General features: G+C 42.3%; 1 protein-coding gene across 1 annotated transcript in view; it reads left to right on the forward strand.

Moving 5' to 3' along the window:
* The window catches only part of rspo1 (R-spondin 1), a 70034-nt gene extending 45146 nt beyond the window's left edge, over positions 1–24888 (forward strand). The window contains exons 4-6 of the mRNA XM_061914695.1: positions 2385–2528; positions 6346–6555; positions 22998–24888. Coding sequence (XP_061770679.1) covers positions 2385–2528; positions 6346–6555; positions 22998–23113 — 470 coding nt within the window. The 3' untranslated portion in view covers positions 23114–24888. The remainder of the gene's footprint in view (positions 1–2384; positions 2529–6345; positions 6556–22997) is intronic.
* The last annotated feature ends 755 nt before the right edge of the window (positions 24889–25643 follow it).

Here is a 25643-nt window from a genome sequence, read left to right on the forward strand (position 1 = left end):
GATTGATTGATTGATTGATTGATTGAAGACACAACACTTTTGCAAAATAGTTTCGACGATGGATTGATTGATTGAAATTGACCACTAAATGGTAACACCTGGATAAGTTTTACAACTAGCTTCAACACCCCTTGGGTCAAGTTCTTTAAGAATGAAGCGTACCTCTTCTTTCTTGAGGTGTAATCCATTATCCTTGCATTTAGTGTACATCCACCTCTATCCACACAGCAGCCCACTTGTCTGTAACTGCCGGTGAATGAAATCTACCACGCGACCCAAAGAGGTGTATCCTTTGCTCCGAAACTAACCTACTCTGTGGCCTGGTGGTTAGAGTGTCTGCCCTGAGATCGGTAGGTTGGGAGTTCAAACCTTTACCACTCAAAGAGCCATTTTGACCCGTTTCACAAAATAGAGAAAACAATTGGAGCCACAAAATGAAATAACGCTGCATACAGAGTTTTTTTTGGTTTGTGCTATGTATTAACCAGGGGTCTCAAACACGCGGCCCGCACCTTAATATGAAAATTTTATATTAGTGCTACCCGCAAGTTTTATATAAATGACGCTTGCCAGGCCTCCCAAAATTTTTCCGGGAGACTTCCGAATTTCAGAGCAACTATTCTCTCGAATATCTGCCATTTATCACCTTAACAACAACAATAAGGGAGTGCCATGATGGCACTGCCTTTAGCGCCTTCTACAACCTGTTGAAACAGTTTGCCAGCCCGGTCATATGTAGTGTGTAGTTTCTGCGGACACGCGTAAGTGACTGAAAGGCATACTTGTTCAACAGCCATACAGGTCACATTGAGAGTACCCGTTTAAACAACTTTAACACTCTTACGAATATGCGCCACACTGTGAACCCACACCAAACAAGAATGACAAACACCTTTCGGGAGAACATCCGCACCATAACACAACATAAACCTAACAGAACAAATACCCAGAATCCCATGCATCCCTAACTCTTCCGGGCTACATTATACACCCCCACCCCCTTGCGTTGGTTGAGGTGGGCGGGGTTTGGTGGTAGCGGGGGTGTATCATGTAGCCCGGAAGAGTTAGGGATGCATGGGATTCTGGGTATTTGTTCTGTTGTGTTTATGTTGTGTTACAGTGCGGATGTTCTCCCGACATGTGTTTGTCATTCTTGTTTGGTGTGGGTTCACAGTGTGGTGCATATTAGTAAGAGTGTTAAAGTTGTTTATATCACAACCCTCAGTGTGACCTGTGTGGCTGTTGACCAAGTATGCCTTGCAGTCACTTAATATGAAAATTTAATATTAGTGCTACCCGCAAGTTTTATATGAATGAAGCTTGACAGGATCACACTTGCCAGCCCTCCCAAAATTTTTCCGGGAGACTTCCGAATTTCGGAGCAACTATTCTCTCGAATATCTGCCATTTATCACCTTAACAACAACAATAAGGGAGTGCCATGATGGCACTGCCTTTAGCGCCTTCTACAACTAGTTAAAAAAGCTTGCCACCCCGGTCATATGTAGTGTGTGGTTTCTGCGGACACGCGTAAGTGACTGAAAGGCATACTTGTTCAATAGCCTTACAGGTCACATTGAGAGTGCCCGTTTAAACAACTTTAACACTGTTACGAATATGTGCCACACTGTGAACCCACACCAAACAAAAGTGACAAACACATTTCGGGAGAACATACCCACCATAACACAACATAAACCTAACAGAACACATACCCAGAATCCCATGCATCCCTAACTATACCAGGCTACATTATACACCCCCACCCTCAGTGCGTCGGTTGAGGTGGGCGGGGTTTGGTGGTAGCGGGGGTGTATCATGTTGCCCGGAAGAGTTAGGGATGCATGGGATTCTGGGTATTTGTTCCGTTGTGTTACAGTGCGGATGTTCTCCCGACATGTGTTTGTCATTCTTGTTTGGTGTGTGTTCACAGTGTGGTGCATATTAGTAAGAGTGTTAAAGTTGTTTATATCACAACCCTCAGTGTGACTTATGTGGCTGTTGACCAAGTATGCCTTCCAGTCACTTAAGTGTGTTGAAAAGCAGACAGTACGGTGCGCAAGCAGGTGCGACGACATGTTTTTGAGGACGTTAAAGGCATCGCCACCGTGGCACGTCCTCAATATTGTTATCCGGGTGAAATCGGAGAATGTTTACCCCGGGATATTTCCGGGAGAGGCATGGAAATCTATAAATCTCCCGGAAAATCGTGGGGTCGGCAAGTATGCAGCTAAGCCACATCAGAGTGATCCAAGAGCTGCATGCGGCCTCGGAGCCGCGGGTTGCCGACTCCTGCTTTAGGGGCTCCGTACATTTGCATCCCGTTGGTCATAAAATGATGATCCACATCACGTGGTCCACCTTCTCCTCTCCCTGTCTTGCAGAATGTAAGCTGGACAACTGCGCCGCCTGTTTCAGCCACAATTTCTGCACAAAATGCAAGGAGGGCTTTTACTCCAACAGCGGCCGCTGCTACGTCAGCTGCCCAGCTGGCCAGCGCACCGCCAACGACACCATGGAGTGTGTGGGTGAGTGACCTATGACCTTTTACCCCAATCGTCACACTCGCTACGCAAGACGCATCCACGCGAGGTAGGCCGTATCGCCCTGGAGTGCACTCGGCACCGAAAGTCGTATTCTCCGAGGTGAGGGGCTTCATCTCCAAGTCGTGTGTTTGTTGGATTGGAAATACAAAACCAAAACCAGTGAAGTTGGCACCTTGTGTAAATGGTAAATAAAAACACAATAAAATGTACAAATCCTTTTCAACTTATATTCAATGGAATAGACTGCAAAGACAAGATATTTCATGTTCGAACTAAAATGTTTTTTTCAAACCAACATTAACTTGGAATTTAATGGCAGCAACACATTGCAAAAAAATGGTCACAGGTGCATTTTTACATGTGTTACATGGCCTTTCCTTTAAACGACACTCATTAAACGTGTGGGAACTGAGGAGACACATTTTTTGAAGCTTTTCAGGTGGAATTATTTCCCGTTCTTGCTTGATGTACAGCTTAAGTTGTTCAATAGTCCTGGGTCTCCGCTTCATAATACACCACAAATTTTCAATGGGAGACAGGTCTGAACTACAGGCAAGCCAGTCTAGTACCCGCACTCTTTTACTACGAAGCCACGCTGTTGTAACACGTGGCTTGGCATTGTCTTGCTGAAATAAGCAGGGGCGTCCATGATAACAATGCTTGGATGGCACCATATGTTGCTCCAAAACCTGAATGTACCCATCCATCCATCCATTTTCTACCCCATGTCCCTCTTGGGTTCGCGGGGGGTCGCTAGAGCCTATCTCAGCAGCACATGGGCGGATGGCGGTGTACACCCTGGACAAGTCGCCACCTCATCACAGGGCCAACACAGATAGACAGACAACGTTCACACACTAGGGACCATTTAGTGTTGCCAATCAACCTATCCCCAGGTGCATGTCTTTGGAGGTGGGAGGAAGCCGGAGTACCTGGAGGGAAACCCACGCAGTCACGGGGAGGACATGCAAACTCCACACAGAAAGATCCCGAGCCCGGGATTGAACTCAGGCCTACTCAGGACCTTCGTATTGTGAGGCAGACGCACTAACCCCTCTGCCACCATACCTTTCAGCATTAATGGTGCCTTCACAGATGTGTAAGTTACCCATGCCTCGGGCACTAATGCACCCCCATACCATCACAGATGCTGGCTTTTCAACTTTGCGCCTAGAACAGTTCGGGTGGTTCTTTTCCTCTTTGGACGTCCGCAGTTTCCATAAATTATTTGAAATGTGGACTCGTCAGACCAAGGAACACTTTTCCTCTTTGCCTCAGTCCGTCGTAGTTGAGCTCAGGCCCAGCGAAGCCGGCGGTGTTTCTGGGTGTTGTCGTTAAATAGCTTTCACTTTGCATAGCAGCGTTTAAACCTGCACTTACTGTTATGCCCATTTGCTTGTAGACTCTTATTGACACCTTGTGGCGATAAGAAAATACTACGCTTGATTTGTTTAGGCACTTCCGGGTTGACGATGTTAGGAAGTCAGTTCAATAGACAATTGAGAAGCAGGCAAGTTGTGTTAGCTCTTACAAGCCTTGGAAAAGATAAGTCTGTAAGCAAACTGTTTAACTTGTTTTTGTAACTCCATATTAAGGTGGAAAGTGGTTCAATTTAATAGTAAGATGTTTATTAAAAAACTATTTTTGTGCATCAGTCCATCTTCGTTGAGCTCGGGCCCAGCAAAGCCGGCGGCCTTTCTGGGTGTTGTTGATAAATAGCTTTTGCTTTGCATAGTAGAGTTTTAACTTGCACTTACAGATGTAGTGACAACAGTAGTTACTAACAGTGGTTTTCTGAAGTGTTCCTGAGCTCATGTGGTGATATCCTTTACACAGTGATGTCTCTTTTTGATGCAGTACTGCCTGAGGGATCAGAGATCACGGGCATTGCCGCTTACATGCTGTGATTTTTCAGATTCTCTGAACCTTTTGATGATATTACGGAGCGTAGATGGTGAAATCCCTAAATTCCTTGCAATTGCACGTTGAGAAACGTTGTTTTTAAACTGTTTGACTATTTGCTCACGCAGTTGTGGACAAAGGGGTGTACCTCGCCCCATCCTTTTTAGTGAAAGACTGATCATTTTTTGGGGAAGCTGTTTTTAGATAGATAGATAGATAGATAGATAGATAGATTGATAGATAGATAGATAGATAGTACTTTATTTATTCCGTCAGGAGAGTTCCTTCAGGAAAATTACAATTTTCAGCACAATCCCATTCAAGATCAGACAAACATTACAGGGAGACAGAACAGGATCGCTGACGGGTCTGCCGGCTTCCAGCGCCCCTTACAAAAAAGATGACATGCAGGTAAACAAGGGGGGTGGGGAAAAAAAATGTATTAAAATAAAATTTAAAAATCGGTCTAGCCTAGGCCCTGGAGTGGGGGTGCAGACTGAGGCCAAGGGGGAAAAAAAAACAAAACAACAACAACAACTCATAGCCATAGTACACATCCCTCTTCCATGTGTGTAAGAGGGAAACATCAAACATCAAAGAACACAAAGGACATTAAAGACATTAAAGCAGCAGATACAACCAGACACTTCTACATACAGCTATGAATAAAAAGTAAAATAAACATATCCACTGTGGTGGATATGTTTTTATACCCAATCATGGCACCCACCTGTTCCCAATTAGCCTGCACACCTGTGGGATGTTCCAAATAAGTGTTTGATGAGCATTCCTCAACTTGCTCCGTCTTTTTTGACACTTGTGCCAGCTTTTTTGAACAATGTTGCATGCGTCAAATTCCAAATGAGCTACTATTTTCAAAAAACAACATTTTTGTAGTTTAAATATTAAGTATATTGTCTTTGCAGTCTATTCAATTGATTATAAGTTGAAAAGGATTTGAAAATTATTGTATTCTGTTTTTATTTACCATTTACACAACGTGACAACTTCACTGGTTTTGGGTTTAGAAACCACTTTAAACGTAATTTTAATGAGAATGTTTTGCTTATTTGTTTCCCAAGCCTTTCCAAAATGTGTGTGTGTGTGTGTGTGTGTGTGTGTGTGTGTGTGTGTGTGTGTGTGCGTGTGTGTGTGTGTGTGTGTGTGTGCGTGTAAATGGGCGAATAAAAGGAATTAAATTAAGTCAATTTGTAACAAAAACGCTTCACGAAGGTCTGCCCCTTTTGTTGGATTATTTTTTTCTATCAAAAAATCGAATAAAGAAACAGAATAAAGCACTTTCATTTCTTTGGTGTCTATGTGAGAAAGGTTTACATCACTTTCTGGAAGGCCACTCTACCATCTGAGCCTCGCCTCTACTGCCAGTTATTGATGATCTTGCATTAAAAAAAAGTAATCCAAATTTGCGCAGAGCTGTGTGAATTGAACACAATGTTATTTCTACTGTCGCGGTGGAAAAAAACTAGTATCTGTCTTTGATGAACATATCTCTTCACGGATAGATAAATGGTAGGAACTTTTGTCGTGTTTGTGTGTTTTTCGCATTTCCTGTTTCTGCCAACTGTTGATGAACATATCTCTTCACGGATAGATAAATGGTAGGAACTTTTGTCGTGTTTGTGTGTTTTTCGCATTTCCTGTTTCTGCCAACTGTTCCTGTCCATTCTCGGTTGCCAAGGGAACAGTACACTATGCCAATGTATTCCTTACCATCGGGCTTAGAGGCACAGACGGGCGCATCTTGTGAATTCTGCCTAGCAACAAGTGCTGTGGTCATGGAAAAGAAAGTATTGCTAGACGGGCCGAATTTGAAAAGCCGTGTTTATTTCCCGTAATACATGTCTTCCACTTAATAATGTGTTTTTTTTCTAAGCAGAGTGCGAACTGGCCGAGTGGAGCCAGTGGGGATCGTGCACCAAGAAGAACAAAACGTGCGGCTTTAAAAAAGGGACGCAGTCTCGTGTTCGGCTCCCAGTGCATCACGCCCGCAAGTCCGTGACCCCCTCGGCCGGGGGTCTTTCTCAGAGGTGTGGAGCACAGACCGAGAGGAGAAAATGCACGGTGGCCAAGATACCCTGTGTGAGAGGTAATCACACATTACAATACAACACACAATATCCAATTTTACTTCATTAGTGATGCGGAATGACGGGCAGAACAATTACAGTATTTCCTTGAATATAGTATGCGCATGACTAGAATTACTGCTCGTTTCGCAAAATAATTAGCACATGCTTAGCATTACCGCCGGCTCAGGATTAACGCTGGGTCAAACTCATTTCGCTAAATTATTTTTATTAGCGCATGCCTAGAATTTCCGCCTGGTCAAACTCGTCACGTCACGAGTGACACTTCACCTGTCAACATTTTCAAAATGGAGGAGGCTGATTTCAATCATTTGAAATCGCATAAAGGGAAGAAGATTAAATTTAAGGTCCAAGCTATTGAATTTGCGAAAAAGAACAGTAAGCAGCTATGTTTTATTAACATACCGTAGCTGCGTGTGTCAAATATGAGTTTTTAAATGACTGCCGCCTCCTGGTGGTAGAGGGCGCTAGTGATACTCGGCTGCAGAAGAAGTGACAACAAGCAGCAAGAGTGAGCAGCGATTGTTGATTTTTTCCTCTTGCTTGCACTTTTAACATGGAGGATTACGTATCTAAAATAAAACAGTTTTCTAAACTGGACTTTCAATTGCTGCGCTGAGGTGGCGACTTGTCCAGGGTGTACTCCGCCTTCCGCCCGATTGTAGCTGAGATAGGCACCAGCGCCCCCCATGACCCCAAAGGGAGTAAGTGGTATAAAATGGATGGACTTTCAATGGAAGCAGGAGGTAATAAAGGAAGATCTCCATTGAGACAGAGAGACTTTTAAACTGAAGAAAGATAAGGAAGACTTCTATAAACAAGTTATTGATGCTTTTGATCAGAAGGAGCTGGGCATGGACTTCATTTATAAGTAAAGGTAAGACCATAATAACGTTTTATTTATTAAACGTGCTTTTTATGATGGTATCCTTACATCACACTCAAATTTATAAGCGCAGGCCCAAATTTACCGCATGCCTTTGGTAAGCGCCGGAGTGAGAAGAGGTTTTAAAATAAGTAGGGCATGCTTGCCTTTACCACATGCCTTTGGTAAGCGCCGGAGTGAGAACGCAGGGACGGCGTGGCGCAGTGGTAGAGTGGCCGTGCGCAACCCGAGGGTCACTGGTTCAAATCCCACCTAGAACCACGTCCGTTGTGTCCTGAGCAAGACACTTCACCCTTGCTCCTGATGGGTGCTGGTTGGCGCCTTGCATGGCAGCTCCCTCCATCAGTGTGTGAATGTGTGTGTGAATGGGTGAATGTGGAAGTAGTGTCAAAGCGCTTTGAGTACCTCGAAGGTAGAAAAGCGCTCTACAAGTACAACCCATTTATTTATTTATAACGGTGCGTAATTACTAACCCAGCAGGCACATGACAGTGATACAACATTGATTTTACATCCTTTAAAGCTGGCTTCGAAACAACGTTGCAAAATAGTTGTATTTGAAAATGGAGACAACCTGAACATAAACGTTTAAAAAAAAAAAAACAAGTTGTTTCAACATTGTATTTGACCAAATTTCAGTGGTCAAATTGACGTCAGAACCCAACATTGATTAAACGTTTATTCAATGTGTTGTCGAATATTAGTTAGAAAAGTGACCAGATTTCAATGGTCAAATCACTGTCACAGCCTGACATTGAATAAACGTTGTCAAAAAGCATGTTATGTTTATTCAATGTCAGGCCGTGACAGTGGTTTCACCATTGAAATTTGGTCATTTTTCCAACCAATATTGTACAACACAAAAGCAACGTTGTAACAACATGCTTTTTGACAACGTTTATTCAATGTGTTGTAGAATATCGGTTAGAAAAATGACCAAATTTCAATGGTCATATCACTGTAACAGCCTGACATTGAATAAAAATTGTCAAAAAGTACAATTTTGGTATGTTATTCCAACGTTGTATTTGTGTTGTAGAATATTGGTTGGAAAAATGACCAAAATGCAATGGTCACTGTCACAACCTGACATTGAATAAACGTTGTCAAAAAGCATGTTATGTTTATTCAATGTCAGGCCGTGACAGTGGTTTCACCATTGAAATTTGGTCATTTTTCCAACCAATATTGTACAAAACAAATGCAACGTTGTAACAACATGCTTTTTGACATTGTTTATTCAATGTGTTGTAGAATATCGGTTAGAAAAATGACCACATTTCAATGGTCATATCACTGTAGCAGCCTGACATTGAATAAAAATTGTCAAAAAGTACAATTTTTGTATGTTATTCCAACGTTGTATTTATGTTGTAGAATATTGGTTGGAAAAATGACCAAAATGCAATGGTCACTGTCACAACCTGACATTGAATAAACGTTGTCAAAAAGCATGTTATGTTTATTCAATGTCAGGCCGTGACAGTGGTTTCACCATTGAAATTTGGTCATTTTTCCAACCAATATTGTACAACACAAATGCAACGTTGTAACAACATGCTTTTTGACAACGTTTATTCAATGTGTTGTAGAATATCGGTTAGAAAAATGACCAAATTTCAATGGTCATATCACTGTCACAACCCGACATTGAATAAACGTTGTCAAAAAGCATGTTATGTCTATTCAATGTCAGGCCGTGACAGTGGTTTCACCATTGAAATTTGGTCATTTTTCCAACCAATATTGTGCAACGTTGTAACAACATGCTTTTTGACAACGTTTATTCAATGTGTTGTAGAATATCGGTTAGAAAAATGACCAAATTGCAATGGTCATATCACTGTAACAGCCTGACATCGAATAAAAATTGTCAAAAAGTAAAATTTTTGTATGTTATTCCAACATTGTATTTGTGTTGTAGAATATTGGTTGGAAAAATTACCAAAATGCAATGGTCACTGTCACAACCTGACATTGAATAAACGTTTTCAAAAAGCATGTTATGTTTATTCAATGTCAGGCCGTGACAGTGGTTTCACCATTGAAATTTGGTCATTTTTCCAACCAATATTGTACAAAACAAATGCAACGTTGTAACAACATGCTTTTTGACATTGTTTATTCAATGTGTTGTAGAATATCGGTTAGAAAAATGACCACATTTCAATGGTCATATCACTGTAGCAGCCTGACATTGAATAAAAATTGTCAAAAAGTACAATTTTTGTATGTTATTCCAACGTTGTATTTATGTTGTAGAATATTGGTTGGAAAAATGACCAAAATGCAATGGTCACTGTCACAACCTGACATTGAATAAACGTTGTCAAAAAGCATGTTATGTTTATTCAATGTCAGGCCGTGACAGTGGTTTCACCATTGAAATTTGGTCATTTTTCCAACCAATATTGTACAACACAAATGCAACGTTGTAACAACATGCTTTTTGACATTGTTTATTCAATGTGTTGTAGAATATCGGTTAGAAAAATGACCAAATTTCAATGGTCATATCACTGTCACTACCTGACATTGAATAAACGTTGTCAAAAAGCATATTATGTTTATTCAATGTCAGGCCGTGACAGTGGTTTCACCATTGAAATTTGGTCATTTTTCCAACCCATATTCTACAACACAAATCCAACGTTGTAACAACATGCTTTTTGACATTGTTTATTCAATGTGTTGTAGAATATCGGTTAGAAAAATGACCAAATTTCAATGGTCATATCACTGTAACAGCCTGACATTGAATAAAAATTGTCAAAAAGTACAATTTTGGTATGTTATTCCAACATTGTATTTGTGTTTAATCAATGTTGGGTTCTGACGTTGGTTTGACCATTGAAATTTGGTCATTTTTCTAACCAAAATTCTACAACAACAAATGCAACGTTGGAACAACATGCTTTTTGACGACGTTTATTCAATGTGTTGTAGAATATTGGTTGGAAAAATGACCAAAATGCAATGGTCACTGTCACAACCTGACATTGAATAAACGTTGCCAAAAAGCATGTTATGTTTATTCAATGTCAGGCCGTGACAGTGGTTTCACCATTGAAATTTGGTCCTTTTTCCACAAATGCAACGTTGTAACAACATGCTTTTTGACAACGTTTATTCAATGTGTTGTAGAATATTGGTTAAAAAAAATGACCACATTTCAATGGTCAATACACCGTACCAGCCTGACATTGAATAAACATTGTCACAAAGTATGTTGCTCCAACGTTGCATTTGTTGTTGTAGAATATTGGTTGGAAAAATGACCAAATTTCAATGGTCAAACCAACGTCAGAACCCAACATTGATGAAACGTCATCAAAAAGCACATTTTTCTAACATTCATTTTGAGCTGATCGACATCAGGACCTAATTCAACGATTTCTCAACATTGTTTCAATGTCTTGTGCCTTGCTGGGAATTCTGGATCCACCTGCTGCCTTTCATACAACGGAAATAATGGAATGCTTGTTTGTTTTTTTTCCATTGTCGGTTTTATAAAAGTAGACAAACGCATGTTGTGGTCTGTGAAACATTGTGTACACTGAGTGGACACATGAGTTTTCAACAGGTGAGGGGTTACCTGGATTTAGCTCTGTGAGAGGGGCAAAATGATGGAGTGCGGTCGCAAGGCCAATAATAAACATGTTGGACCCCGAACGCCACACTGAAGTGAGCTTGAATTCCTGCTGCTGAGTCAGTGAGCGGCCGCGTTCTGATTAGGTTTGGTTTGGCCCGGCCGAGCTCGCCAAGAGAATTTCGAGCCTTTTTGACTTCTCCGCGTGTAAACAATAAAGTTGGCGGATTGCGACAAGCAGATGAAGAAAGTTAGGCTGCGAGGGACCGTCCAGTCCTGTGTCACAAGTTATCTTATTGGCTTCATTCGCCACACAAGCAGTCTAGAATGTATTGGATGCTTATTTACTATTGTTTTGTCGTCACCTGCGGAACTGCTTGCAACATCAACTTATTGTTTCGCAATAGCCAATGAATGACGCTTTGGGAGATTTGTTTGACAATCAATCTGGACGTTCAACAGAGTGAGGCATAAACAGGCTTTAAAACTTTCATCTGAGCTATTTGGGGTCAACAATCTAACATTTTGCAAACGATAACAACGAGGAAGATGTCGCAATTGTTCACATGCATGAAGAACAAAGGGGCTTGCATAGTTGGCAAGACCAGCAGCGACATTGAGTGTTTCACACATACAGTAAGTACCTCACTTTGAAGGTCATAGTTCGCTTCATTTTTGGGACGGTAAGGGAGGCGAATGTACAAACCCCGTTTCCATATGAGTTGGGAAATTGTGTTTGATGTAAATATAAACAGAATACAATGATTTGCAAATCATTTTCAACTAAGAATTTCATGGCTGCAACACGTGCCAAAGTAGTTGGGAAAGGGCATGTTCACCACTGTGTTACATCACCTTTTCTTTTAACAACCCTCAATAAACGATTGGGAACTGAGGAAACTAATTGATGAAGCTTTGAAAGTGGAATTCTTTCCCATTCTTGTTTTATGTAGAGCTTCAGTCCTTCAACAGTCCGGGGTCTCCGCTGTCGTATTTTACGCTTCATAATGCACCACACATTTTCCATGGGAGACAGGTATGGAATGCAGGCAGGCCAGGAAAGTACCCGCACTCTTTCACTATTACGCCACGCTGTTGTAACACGTGGCTTGGCATTGTCTTGCTGAAATAAGCAGGGGCGTCCATGAAAAAGATGGCGCTTAGATGGCAGCATATGTTGTTCCAAAACCTGTATGTACCTTTCAGCATTAATGGTGTCTTCACAGATGTGTAAGTTACCCATTCCTTGGGCACTAATGCACCCCCATACCATCACAGATGCAGGCTTTTGAACTTTACGTCGATACCAGTCTGGATGGTTCGCTTTCCCTTTGGTCCGGATGACACAATGTCAAATATTTCCAAAAACAATTTGAAATATGGACTTGTCAGACCACAGAAAACTTTTCCACTTTGCATCAGTCCATCTTAGATGATCTCGGGCCCAGAGAAGCCAGCGCCGTTTCTGGATGTTGTTGATAAATGGCTTTTGCTTTGCATAGTAGAGCTTTAACTTGCACTTACAGATGTAGTGATGAACTGTATTTAGTGACAGTGTTTTTTTGAAGTGTTCCTTAGCCCATGTGGTGATATCCTTTAGAGATTGACGTCGGTTTTTGATACAGTACCGTCTGAGGGATGGAAGGTCACGGTCATTCAATGTTGGTTTCCGGCCATGCCGCTTCCCTGGAGTGATTTCTCCAGATTCTCTGAACCTTTTGATGATGTTATGGAGCGTAGATGTTGAAATCCCTAAATTTCTTGCAATTGCACTTTGAGAAACGTTGTTCTTAAACTGTTTGACTATTTGCTCACGTAGTTGTGGACAAAGGGGTGTACATCGCCCCATCCTTTCTTGTGAAAGACTGAGCATTTTTTGGGAAGCTGTTTTTATACCCAATCATGGCACCCACCTGTTCCCAATTAGCCTGCACACCTGTGGGATGTTCCAAATAAGTGTTTGATGAGCATTCCTCAACTTTATCAGTATGTATTGCCACCTTTCCCAACTTCTTTGTCACGTGTTGCTGGCATCAAATTCTAAAGTTAATGATTATTTGCACACAAAATAAAGGTTTATCAGTTTGAACATCAAATATGTTGTCTTTGTAGCATATTCAACTGAATATGGGTTGAAAATAATTTGCAAATCATTGTATTCCGTTTACACAATTTCCCAACTCATATGGAAACGGGGTTTTTAAAACTGTTTAGCTTTACTAACGATCTAAATGAAATATTATAAACTGCAATTTTCTGGCAGGTTTTACCAGTAAGTCCATCCATCTATCCATTTTCTTCCGCTTATTTGAGGTCGGGTCGCGTGGGCAGCAGCCTAAACAGGGAAGCCCAGATTTCCCCCTCCCCAGCCACTTCGTCCAGCTCCTCCCGGCTCAGCTCCTTCTTCACCACAACAGATCGATACAGCGTCCGCATTACTGAAGACGCCGCACCGCTCCGCCCGTCAATCTCACCATCCACTCCTTCCCTCACTCGGTCAGAATTTCTAGGCGCAGTCAGGGCGTTGAGGGATTCCGGTTTGGTGGCTGCAGGATTAGGTCTCTGCTTTTTGCAAGTGATGCGGTCCTGATGGCTTCATCCGGCCGGGATCTTCAGCTCTCACCGGATCGGTTCGCAGCCAAGTGTGAAGCGACCGGGATGGGAATCAGCACCTCCAAGTTCGAGTCCGTGGTGGAGGAGACCCTGCCCGAACTGGAGGAGTTCAAAAACGTTTGGGAATTTGTCTGTTTAAAATGATTCACCTCTTTGTGGATGGAAGTCGGCTGTTCAGCGGACGGCGGCGTTTTTTTTTTTTGAGAAATGAGAATGTTCACCGTGGAAAGAATTCAGAACAATTAGCAGTGAAATATTATAAACTATCTCATAAAAACTTCCAACTGGGATGCGGGGTGTCGGCTGAGGAGCGAAGCAGTATGTCATCGTTCTTGCACGGTGAAGGTGGAGCAGCTCTGAATTGATCCGGGGGGAGTCAAGAGGGCAGGGCTTGTGTAACCATGTGTGATTTAGTGCCGCACCGCCTTTGGTGAGGTACCTCGAAGGAGTCTCACGCGAGAACGCCTCCTTGCATTTGTCAGGCGTAATTGTTTGGACTGGATGGAGCGGCGCTGCAATCAGGGCTGTCATAAATGGATGGAGAAGTAATCAATCAATCAATCAATCAATGTTTACTTATATAGCCCTAAATCACTAGTGTCTCAAAGGGCTGCACAAACCACTACGACATCCTCGGTAGGCCCACATAAGGGCAAGGAAAACTCACACCCAGTGGGACGTCGGTGACAATGATGACTATGAGAACCTTAGAGAGGAGGAAAGCAATGGATGTCGAGCGGGTCCAACATGATACTGTGAAAGTTCAATCCATAATGGATCCAACACAGTCGCGAGAGTCCAGTCCAAAGCGGATCCAACACAGCAGCGAGAGTCCCGTTCACAGCGGAGCCAGCAGGAAACCATCCCAAGCGGAGGCGGGTCAGCAGCGCGGAGATGTCCCCAGCCGATATACAGGCAAGCAGTACATGGCCACCGGATCGGACCGGACCCCCTCCACAAGGGAGAGTGGGACATAGAAGAAAAAGAAAAGAAACGGCAGATCAACTGGTCTAAAAAGGAGGTCTATTTAAAGGCTAGAGTATACAGATGAGTTTTAAGGTGGGACTTAAATGCTTCTACTGAGGTGGCATCTCGAACTCCAGCCTCCATTAGCACGGACCTACTACTGTTTTCTTTCTTTGAACTATGCCCTTCTTAACTGTCTATGCGACGTCAAGGCTTGGTTAGCCCAGAATTTTTTAATAATGAACAAGGGAAAAACGGAAATTTTAGTTTTTGGTCCGGCCCTCACTGACTTGGGACCATTGCAAAATCATGTGCGTCCCAAAGTCACCAGCCTTGGCGTCACTATAGACAGCCATTTTAGACTAGACAAACAAGTCAATGGCGTTTTAAAATTGTGTTTTTATCACCTTCGTCTTTTAGTGAAGGTTAAACCGTTTTTATCTTTTAACCTTTTTGAACAAGTCGTGCATGCTTTTATTTCAAGTGGCCTGGACTACTGCAATGCACTTTATGCTGGGGCGGCATAGCTCGGTTGGTAGAGTGGCCGTGTCAGCAACTTGAGGGTTGCCGGTTCGATTCCCGCGTGTGCCATCCTAGTTACTGCCGTTGTGTCCTTGGGCAAGACACTTTACCCACCTGCTCCCAGTGCCACCCACACTGGTTTAAATGTAACTTAGATATTGGGTGTCACTATGTAAAGCGCTTTGAGTCACTTGAGAAAAGCGCTATATAAATATAATTCACTTCACATTAGCCAAAAAGCTCTCTCCCGGTTGCAGTTAGTCCAGAACGCGGCAGCAGGACTTTTAACCGGGGCCAGGAAACGCCAGCATATAACCCCAATTCTTCAGAGTTTGCACTGGCTCCCTGTTCATTTTAGAATTGATTTTAAAACATTGCTGATGGTTTTTAAATCTTTACATGGACTGGCACCTCAATATATCTCGGACCTCATCCAAATTTACATTCCTGCGCGCGCTCTGAGGTCCGAGAGCCAGTTCCAGCTCCTGGTGCCCAAGACCAGACTTAAGACCAGGGGAGACAGGGCCTCCTCTGTGGTCGGCCCTAAGCTCTGGAACACTCTGCCCCTCCATGTTCAAACTGCTTCCACAGTGGAGTGTTTTAAGTCTCGTCTTAAGACCCACTTTTATTCTTTGGCTTTTAACACTACGTGAGTTGTGTGGTCCTCTGTCCGCTGTTGTCCTGTGTGTTTTTTATACACTTTGATTTCTATTTAACTGTTTTAATTGATTTTACCCTTTAAATCCATCCATCCATCCATCATCTTCCGCTTATCCGAGGTCGGGTCGCGGGGGCAGCAGCCTAAGCAGGGAAGCCCAGACTTCCCTCTCTCCAGCCACTTCGTCTAGCTATTCCCGGGGAATCCAGAGGCGTTCCCAGGCCAGCCGGGAGACATAGTCTTCCCAACGTGTCCTGGGTTTTCCCCGTGGCCTCCTACCGGTTGGACGTGCCCTAAACACCTCCCTAGGGAGGCGTTCGGGTGGCATCCTGACCAGATGCCCGAACCACCTCATCTGGCTCCTCTCGATGTGGAGGAGCAGCGGCTTTACTTTGAGCTCCTCCCGGATGGCAGAGCTTCTCACCCTATCTCTAAGGGAGAGACCCACCACACGGTGGAGGAAACTCATTTGGGCCGCTTGTACCCGTGATCTTATCCTTTCGGTCATGACCCAAAGCTCATGACCATAGGTGAGGATGGGAACGTAGATCGACCGGTAAATTGAGAGCTTTGCCTTCTGGCTCAGCTCCTTCTTCACCACAACGGATCGATATAACGTCCGCATTACTGTAGACGCCGCACCGATCCGCCTGTCGATCTCACCCTTTAAAATAGTTTTTAATCATATTTGTTTTTATATTGTTTTTATTGGTTTTATATTTATTTATTTTTTGTTTTTATTCAGTCATTGGTGGAGCATAATATATATATATATATATATACTTTTTTTAATTCTATTTTTTTTTTTTTTTTTTTTACAATTGTTTTTAACATGGCTGTGCAGCACTTTGGCAACGTTATTGTTGTTTAAATGTGCTTTATAAATAAAGTGGATTGGATTGGATTGTCCTTTTTGGTGACAGTCGAGTCACCATTTCACTAACTTAAGGTTTGTGCAAAGGCTACAGTCAATAGAAACGATTGCACCGCGGTAAACATAAGTTTCATGTTGCGGCCGACGACACGGCAAACACTGTCCAGCCCTTACACACGTGTGTGCTCCTTCAGCCAAGTTCATAACAAACATCCGTCAGTGGAGCTAACTGCTCCGCCTGGCATAAACAAAGCGGAATACTTATGAGTGCAGCCTGAGTAATAGACTTCTGTTCATTTCCAGTTTCCTCCCGGGCTCTTTATGTGGCCACCCTTGTCTGACTGAAATGTGTGTTAATTGTTGCAATTGATCAATATTAAACACAAGTATTTAGCAGTTGTCAGCACTGGAAATAACAATAATATTTTAGAAGATTGCGGTCCAGAATCCATCCATTCATCCATTTTCTACCGCTTATTCCCTTTGGGGCCGCGGGGCGCTGTTGCCTATCTCAGCTACAATCGGGCGGAAGGCGGTGTACACCCCGGACAAGTCGCCACCTCATCGCAGGGCCAAGACAGATAGACAGACAACATTGTGAAGTGAAGTGAATTATATTTATATAGCGCTTTCCTCTAGTGACTCAAAGCGCTTTACATAGTGAAACCCAATATCTCAATCAATCAATCAATCAATCATCCATCCCATCCATCCATTTTCTACCGCTTATTCCTTTTTTGAGGTCGCGGGGGGGGGGGGGGGGGGGGGGCACTGGCGCCTATCTCAGCTACAATCGGGCGGAAGGCGGGGTACACCCTGGACAAGTCGCCACCTCATCGCAGGGCCAACACAGATAGACAGACGACATTCACACTCACATTCACACACTAGGGCCAATTTAGTGTTGCCAATCAACCTATCCCCAGGTGCATGTCTTTGGAGGTGGGAGGAGGCCGGAGTACCCGGAGGGAACCCACACATTCACGGGGAGAACATGGAACCTCCACACAGAAAGATCCCGAACCCGGGATTGAACCCAGGACTGCAGGACCTTCGTATTGTGAGGCAGACGCACTAACCCCTCTGCCACCGTGAAGCCCATCAATCAATCAATGTTTACTTATATAGCCCTAAATCACTAGTGTCTCAAAGGGCTGCACAAACCACTACGACATCCTCGGTAGGCCCACATAAGGGCAAGGAAAACTCACACCCAGAACCTTGGAGAGGAGGAAAGCAATGGATGTCAAGCGGGTCTAACATGATACTGTGAAAGTTCAATCCATAATGGATCCAACACAGTCGCGAGAGTCCAGTCCAAAGCGGATCCAACACAGCAGCGAGAGTCCCGTTCACAGCGGAGCCAGCAGGAAACCATCCCAAGCGGAGGCGGATCAGCAGCGCAGAGATGTCCCCAGCCGATACACAGGCAAGCAGTACATGGCCACCGGATCGGACCGGACCCCCTCCACAAGGGAGAGTGGGACATAGAAGAAAAAGAAAAGAAACGGCAGACCAACTGGTCTAAAAAGGGAGTCTATTTAAAGGCTAGAGTATACAAATGAGTTTTAAGGTGAGACTTAAATGCTTCTACTGAGGTGGCATCTCGAACTGTTAACGGGAGGGCATTCTAGAGTACTGGAGCCCGAACGGACAACGCCCTATAGCCCGCAGACTTTTTTTGGGCTTTGGGAATCCCTAATAAGCCGGAGTCCTTTGAACGCAGATTTCTTGCCGGGACACATGGTACAATACAATCGGCAAGATAGGATGGAGCTAGACCGTGTAGTATTTTATACGTAAGTAGTAAAACCTTAAAGTCACATCTTAAGTGCACAGGAAGCCAGTGCAGGTGAGCCAGTACAGGCGCAATGTGATCAAACTTTCTTGTTCTTGTCAAAAGTCTAGCAGCCGCATTTTGTTCCAACTGTAATCTTTTAATGCTAGACATGGGGAGACCCGAAAATAATACGTTACACCCAGTGAGACATCGGTGACAATGATGACTATGAGAACCTTGGAGAGGAGGAAAGCAATGGATGTCGAGCGGGTCTAACATGATACTGTGAAAGTTCAATCTATAATGGATCCAACACAGTCGCAAGAGTCCAGTCCAAAGCGGATCCAACACAGCAGCGAGAGTCCCGTTCACAGCGGAGCCAGCAGGAAACCATATACGTTCTAATAAAATATTATGATCGACAGTATCGAAAGCAGCGCTAAGATCGAGGAGCAGCAACATAGATGACTAAGTTACATTTAAACATTACATTTACATTACATTTAAACCAGTGTGGGTGGCACTGGGAGCAGGTGGGTAAAGTGTCTTGCCCAAGGACACAACGGCATTGACTAGAATGGCGGAAGTGGGGATCGAACCTGCAACCCTCTACCAACCGAGCTATAGCTACACACTAGGGGACCATTTAGTGTTGCCAGTCAACCTATCCCCAGGTGCATGTCTTTGGAGGTGGGAGGAAGCCGGAGTACCCGGAGGGAACCCACGCAGTCATGGGGAGAACAATCAAACTCCACACAGAAAGATCCCAAGCCCGGGATTGAACCCAGGACTACTCAGGACCTTCGTATTGTGAGGCAGACACACTAACCCCTCTTCCACCTTGCTGCGGTCCACAATATATCCTTGAAAATTGAATTTAGACTGTTGAAAATCGTTCTATGATGTGGGAACCTGCTGTTTTGTCCGTACATGTATTTAGCTTTAATGCTGACAGAGTTTGTGTCTCCAAAAAGCACTATTGCTATCAGTGCTCTGGCCGGCTTGTATGTATATATGCTAGAAGAAGTTATTAGAGATAAGAAGATTCTATGGAAGTTATGCGATAAACAGGTTGGAAATGTGAGAATAAATATATATAGGTTATAACACAACTTTTATGTTTAAAGACCGTAGCTATAGTTATTATCAATTGTGCTAAAGTTGTACTTTTCTATCTGTGCAAAGGGACTGCGATCAGTGTTTTTGTCCAGACCCGGCCTGCTGACTGCCAAGGGCGAACATCGAGTACCCTGACGCAGACAAAGCTGAGACAGGGCGATATCACGAGTGTCAGCACATTTCCGTTTCTGAATAGTCCTATATTTTGTCTAACTGGGGCTGTTGAAATTACCCCCCTTTTTCTTCAGAAGCAGCCTCAGTGATGTAACCAGGGACCTCCCGAATAAATAGTGGAGCCCGAGGGCTGTGCTTTAGAGCAATGAGTACAATTTAACTCTGTCTCTGGGAGGTTGTGAGTTCAAACCGAGTCATACCAAAGACTATAAAAATGGGAGCCATTACCTCCCTGCTTGACACTCAGCATCAAGGGTTTGAATTGGAGGTTAAATCACCCAAAAAAATGATTCCACTGCTGCTCACTGCTCCCCTCACCTCCCACGGGGTGATCAAGGGTGATGGGTCAAATGACGAGAATAATTTCACCACACCTAGTGTGTGTGTGACACTAATTGGTACTTTAACTTTAACTTATAATGTCGTGGCTGTCTTGATTTTCCGAAAATTTCTACAACTCTTATTTTTTTGGTATAGAGTGACTGGAGCACATACTTGTTGGTCACAAAAAACATTCATGAAGTTTGCTTCTTTTATGAATTTATTTTGGCTCTACTGAAAATATGGGTCAAAAGAATACATACAGCAATGTAAATTTGTGTTTACATGTCCCTTGGCAAGTTTCACTGCAATAAGGCAGAATTCCAGCTTCTGCTTGAATATTTGACCACTCCTCTTGACAAAATTGGTGCAGTTCAGCTACGTTTGTTGGTTTTCTGACATGAACTTGTTTCTTCAGCGTTGTCCACACGTTTAAGTCAGGACTTTGGGAAGGCCATTCTAAAACCTTCATTCTAGCCTGAGTTAGCCATTCCTTTACCACTTTTGATGTGTGTTTGGGGTCGTTGTCCTGTTGGAACACCCAACTGCGCCCAAGACCCAACCTCCGGGTCAATGATTTTAGCTTGTCCTCAAGAATTTGGAGGTAATCCTTTTTTATTATCCCATTTAAAGCACCAGTTCCATTGGCAGAAAAACAGGCCCACAGAATAATACTACCACCACCATGCTTGACGGTAGGAACAGTTTTCCTGGGGATAAAGGCCTCACTTTTTCTCCTCCAAACATATTGCTGGGTATTGTGGCCAAACAGCTTCATTAGTGTTTCATCTGACATCACATGGACAAAGATAAGACCTTGTGGAGGAAGTTCTGTGGTCAGATGAAACAAAAATGGAGCTGTTTGGCCACAATACCCAGCAATATGTTTGGAGGAGAAAAGGTGAGACCTTTAATGCCCCTGAACACCAAACCTACCGTCAAGCATGGTGGTGGTAGTATTATGCTCTGGGCCTGTTTTGCTGCCAATGGAACTGGTGCTTTACAGAGAGTAAAATATACTGTATATGTATATATATATATATATATATATATATATATATATATATATATTTTTTTTTTTTTTTTTTTTTTTTTTTTTAATTTATATACATATATATATATATATATCCATCCATTCATTTTCTACCGCTTATTACCTTTGGGGTCGCGGGGGGCGCTGGTGTCTATCTCAGCTAAAATCGGGCGGAAGGAAGGGTACACCCTGGACAAGTCGCCACCTCTTCACAGTATATATATGTATATATAATATATATATATATATATATATATATATATATATATATATATATATATGTATACATAATATACATATATATATATATATATATATATACATATATATATATATATACGTGTATATATATACATACACACACACATATATATGTACATATGTATATATGTATATATATACATGTACGTATGTATATATATGTATATACAGTATATACATTTATATATATACATGTATATATGTGTGTGTGTGTATATATGTATATGTACATGTATATATATATATATATATATATATGTATATATATATATGTATATATATATGTATGTATATATATATATATATATATATATATATATATATATATACATATATATATATATATATATATATTAGGGGTGTAACGGTATGTGTATTTGTATTGAACCGTTTCAGTACGGTGGTCTAGGTATGGTTCGTAGGTGTACCGAGCGAGTTTCCACACGGACATATTAGGTATCGCACCGCAGGTTGTGTAAACAATGCACACCACTGCACAACACACAGCATGCTAGCAGCGACCGGGCTAGGACAACATGTAAGAGCCAGAGCTGGTAGACCCTCCTGCCTCGTTAACATCTCCCGTTTGGGAACACTTCGGCTGCACGGTGCGATACAACAATGGAGGACAGAGGTTTGGCGACATTGTTGAGCAGCAGTAGGGTATACTTCTGCCAACCCGTCAAACATGCTAACCCCTTTGAAGCGTCACCACCGCATTCAAAAAGCCTCTCCTCGGCGAGTCAGGCAGGACTGAAGCAATAACAATTGTTTATATAGCAGTAGATTTAAGACCATCCATCCATCCATTTTCTACTGCTTGTCCCGTCTGGAGTCGCGGGGGGTTGCTGTATTGCGTTAAAAACTAGATTTTGACCCACTTCTATGGTGGAAGAACAATGAGCCCATATCTCCTCTTACTGCCAAGTTAGCCAGGCTGGGAGAAAAGAAAAGTTAATCTAAGGCTGAGTTGACTTGAAACTGTTTAATGTTGCACTTTTTATATGTAGAAGAAAAGTTTTGTCATTTTATTTCATCTGAACAACAACTTGAGACAATTTAATGTTGATGAACGTGGACCCCGACTTAAACAAGTTGAAAAACTTATTGGGGTGTTACCATTTAGTGGTCAATTGTACGGAATATGTACTGTACTGTGCTATCTACTAATAAAAGTCTCAATCAATCAATCAAAAAAAGCACTTTATATGTAGAAAGGTTTTGTTAAGAAACCATTCAGAGCGTTATCTTATTTAGGTTTTATTTTATATATGTTGACCTCATTAACATTGACAATGGACCATGTGTGTACATGTATGTTATGCCATTGTTTACAAATTTGGTAAATAAATAACCCAAAAAGTTATATTTTGTTGTTTTCTTACTGTACCGGAAATGAACCGAATCGTGACCCCCCCGCGACCCCGAAAGGGAATAAGCGGTAGAAAATGGATGGATGGATGGATGGATATATATATATCCTGCCCAGGGCGTCAGTACTTGTTATTAAACAAACCAATTTAGACACTTTGTTTATTACATGTGACAAGTAGTAAGTAAAACATCATTCTGGTCATAAAAACTATCATTTGCAACTTATTTTCTTGCATCCAAACCTTGTCTTTTTTGTCCATTTCCCCTTTAGACAAGAAGAAGACTCCAGGAGTAGACGTCATAAAAGGCAGTCGAGGCGGAAGAGTGAGGAAAGGGCAAAGCAGGACCACGGACATTCCCAACATCACAAGCAGCTCCGTCACTTAAACTCCAGAGGAAGAGTGACAAAGTCCGCCTGTAGACGTGGTGACGGCGACACAGAAACACTCACAGCAAAAGCCCCATGGCTGACGCTGACTCAGCGCGCTTGCATCGCAGACCGGAAGCCCAGAGCTCCCGTCTGATTTGAACAAATCCAGCTCATTTTTTGTGTCGTCTGAAGCCATGGATGGATTCTCTCCTCTTCAAGGTGATGCAAAGACCGTAAAGAGCATTCAAGTCTTTAGTGGGAGCAAATGGAAAGGAAATAGAAACCATTAGGGATTGTTCTTCATTTGTAAAATGTGCAGTCCCGTTCATCCCAGTCACATTTACAATCTTCATTATTTAAATAATATAATACTGATACAAGGGCTGAATGAGCCACTAAATACCACAACTTCAAAACCCCAAACCAGTGAAGTAGTCACGTTGTGTAAATGATAAATAAAAACAGAATACAATGATTTGCAGATCCTTTTCAACTTGCATTCAATTGAATAGACTGCAAAGGCAAGATATTTAACATTTGAACTGGAAAACTTTGTTGTTTTTCGCAAATTTTAGCTCATTTGGAATTTGATGCCTGCAACATGTTTCGAAAAAAGCTGGCACAAGTGGCAAAAAAAGACTGTAAAAATTCAGGAATGCTGATCAAACACTTATTTGGAACATCTCACAGGTGAACATGCTAATTGGGAACAGGTGGGTGCCATGATTGGCTATAAAAGCAGCTTCCATGAAATGCTCAGTCATTCACAAACAAGGATGGGGCGAGGGTCACCACTTTGTCAACAAATGCCTGAGCAAAGTGTTTAAGAAGAACATTTCTCAACCAGCTATTGCAACGAATTTGGGGGATTTCACCATTTACGGCCTGTAATATCATCCAAAGGTTTAAAGAATCTGGAAAATCACTGCACGTAAGCGGCAAGGCCAAAAACCACCATTGAATGCCCGTGACCTTCGATCCCTCAGGCGGTACCGCATCAAAAAGCCACATCAGCGTGTCAGGTTCAAACACTGATGGCATCTATTAAACAAGACAAGAAGCAAATAATTAAACATAAGACAGAATTCAATTTGGCTCAATTGAGGAGAAACATGTCAACCTTTAACCTCTTACAGTGTCACCCACACTCTGGCCAAAGATTGTATTTCTCCCCCTTTATTTGGACTTTCTCTGACCACATGTCCACAGCTGTTTTTAGCGGACAAGGGTCATATACAGTTCACAGAAAAGGTTGTAAAACAGTTCAAAGAAGATGTTCGTAAAGGACTTCAAAGAGACGTTTGTAAAACAGTGGGAAAAGGAGGTCACTTGGAGGGGATTCTGGTCCTGCTTCCTCTTCGCTTTTATAGTCCTTGGGTTAAAACAATATCTTTCTGTTGATTACAATACATGAAAGAAACATGAACACCTTCATCATGCTTCTCCCCTACACAGTGGAGTGTTACGAGTCTTACTCTTGGTAGGTTCCAAAGATATCTCCAGTGTCAGTGACAATGTCAGGGACAGACGCGGAAGGAGATTTTTACAACAAACTTCTAAAATTTTGTGATATATCAGATATATCAGATTGTAGGTAGGTTTAGTTTTTACCCTTCAGGTTCATATTTTGCTGTGTTTGTTGCATTTTTATTGCCTTTTGTTTGATTGTGAAATATGTGGATTGCCAGCTTTGCACGGATAGAAAAATACAACTTCAGCACAATTGATAATAACTATAGCAACGGCCCATAAGCATCAGAGATGTGTGATAAAATATACATATTTATTCCAACAATAGACAAACAGTATGTATATGTATATATATATATATATATATATATATATATATATATATATATATATACCGTATTTCCTTGAATTGCCGCCGGGTATATTGTATGCGCCTAACTTGAATTACTGCCGGGTCAAACTAGCTTCCCAAAATAATTAGCGTGTGCTTAGTATTTCCGCCTGGTCAAACTCGTAACGTCACAAGTGACACTTTCCCTGTCATCATTTTCAAAATGGAGGAGGCTGATTTCGATACCGGTCATTTGAAATCGCATAAAGGGAAGAAGATTAAGAGCTATTCAGTAGGATTTAAGGTCCAAGCTTACATCACACTCAAATTTTTACCGCATACCTTTGGTAAGCGCCGGAGTGAGAAGAGGTTTTAAAATAATTAGCGCCCCAGTGGCAATTCAATATATATATATATATATATATATATATATATATATATATATATATATATATAGTCTCCTGGCTGGCCTGAGAACGCCTCAGAATCCCCCGGGAAGAGCTGGTTGAAGTGGCTGGGGAGAGGGAAGTCTGGGCTTCCCTGCTTAGGCTGCTGCCCCACCGACCCAACCTCGGATAAGCGGAAGAAGATGGATGGATGGATATATATATATATATATATATATATATATATATATATATATATATATATATATATATATATATATGAGGTGGCGACTTGTCCAGGGTGTAAACTGCCTTCCGCCCGATTGTAGCTTAGATAGGCACCAGCGCCCTCCGCGACTC

Source organism: Nerophis ophidion, linkage group LG11 (genome assembly GCF_033978795.1).
Source record: "Nerophis ophidion isolate RoL-2023_Sa linkage group LG11, RoL_Noph_v1.0, whole genome shotgun sequence".
NCBI classification, from domain to species: domain Eukaryota; kingdom Metazoa; phylum Chordata; class Actinopteri; order Syngnathiformes; family Syngnathidae; genus Nerophis; species Nerophis ophidion.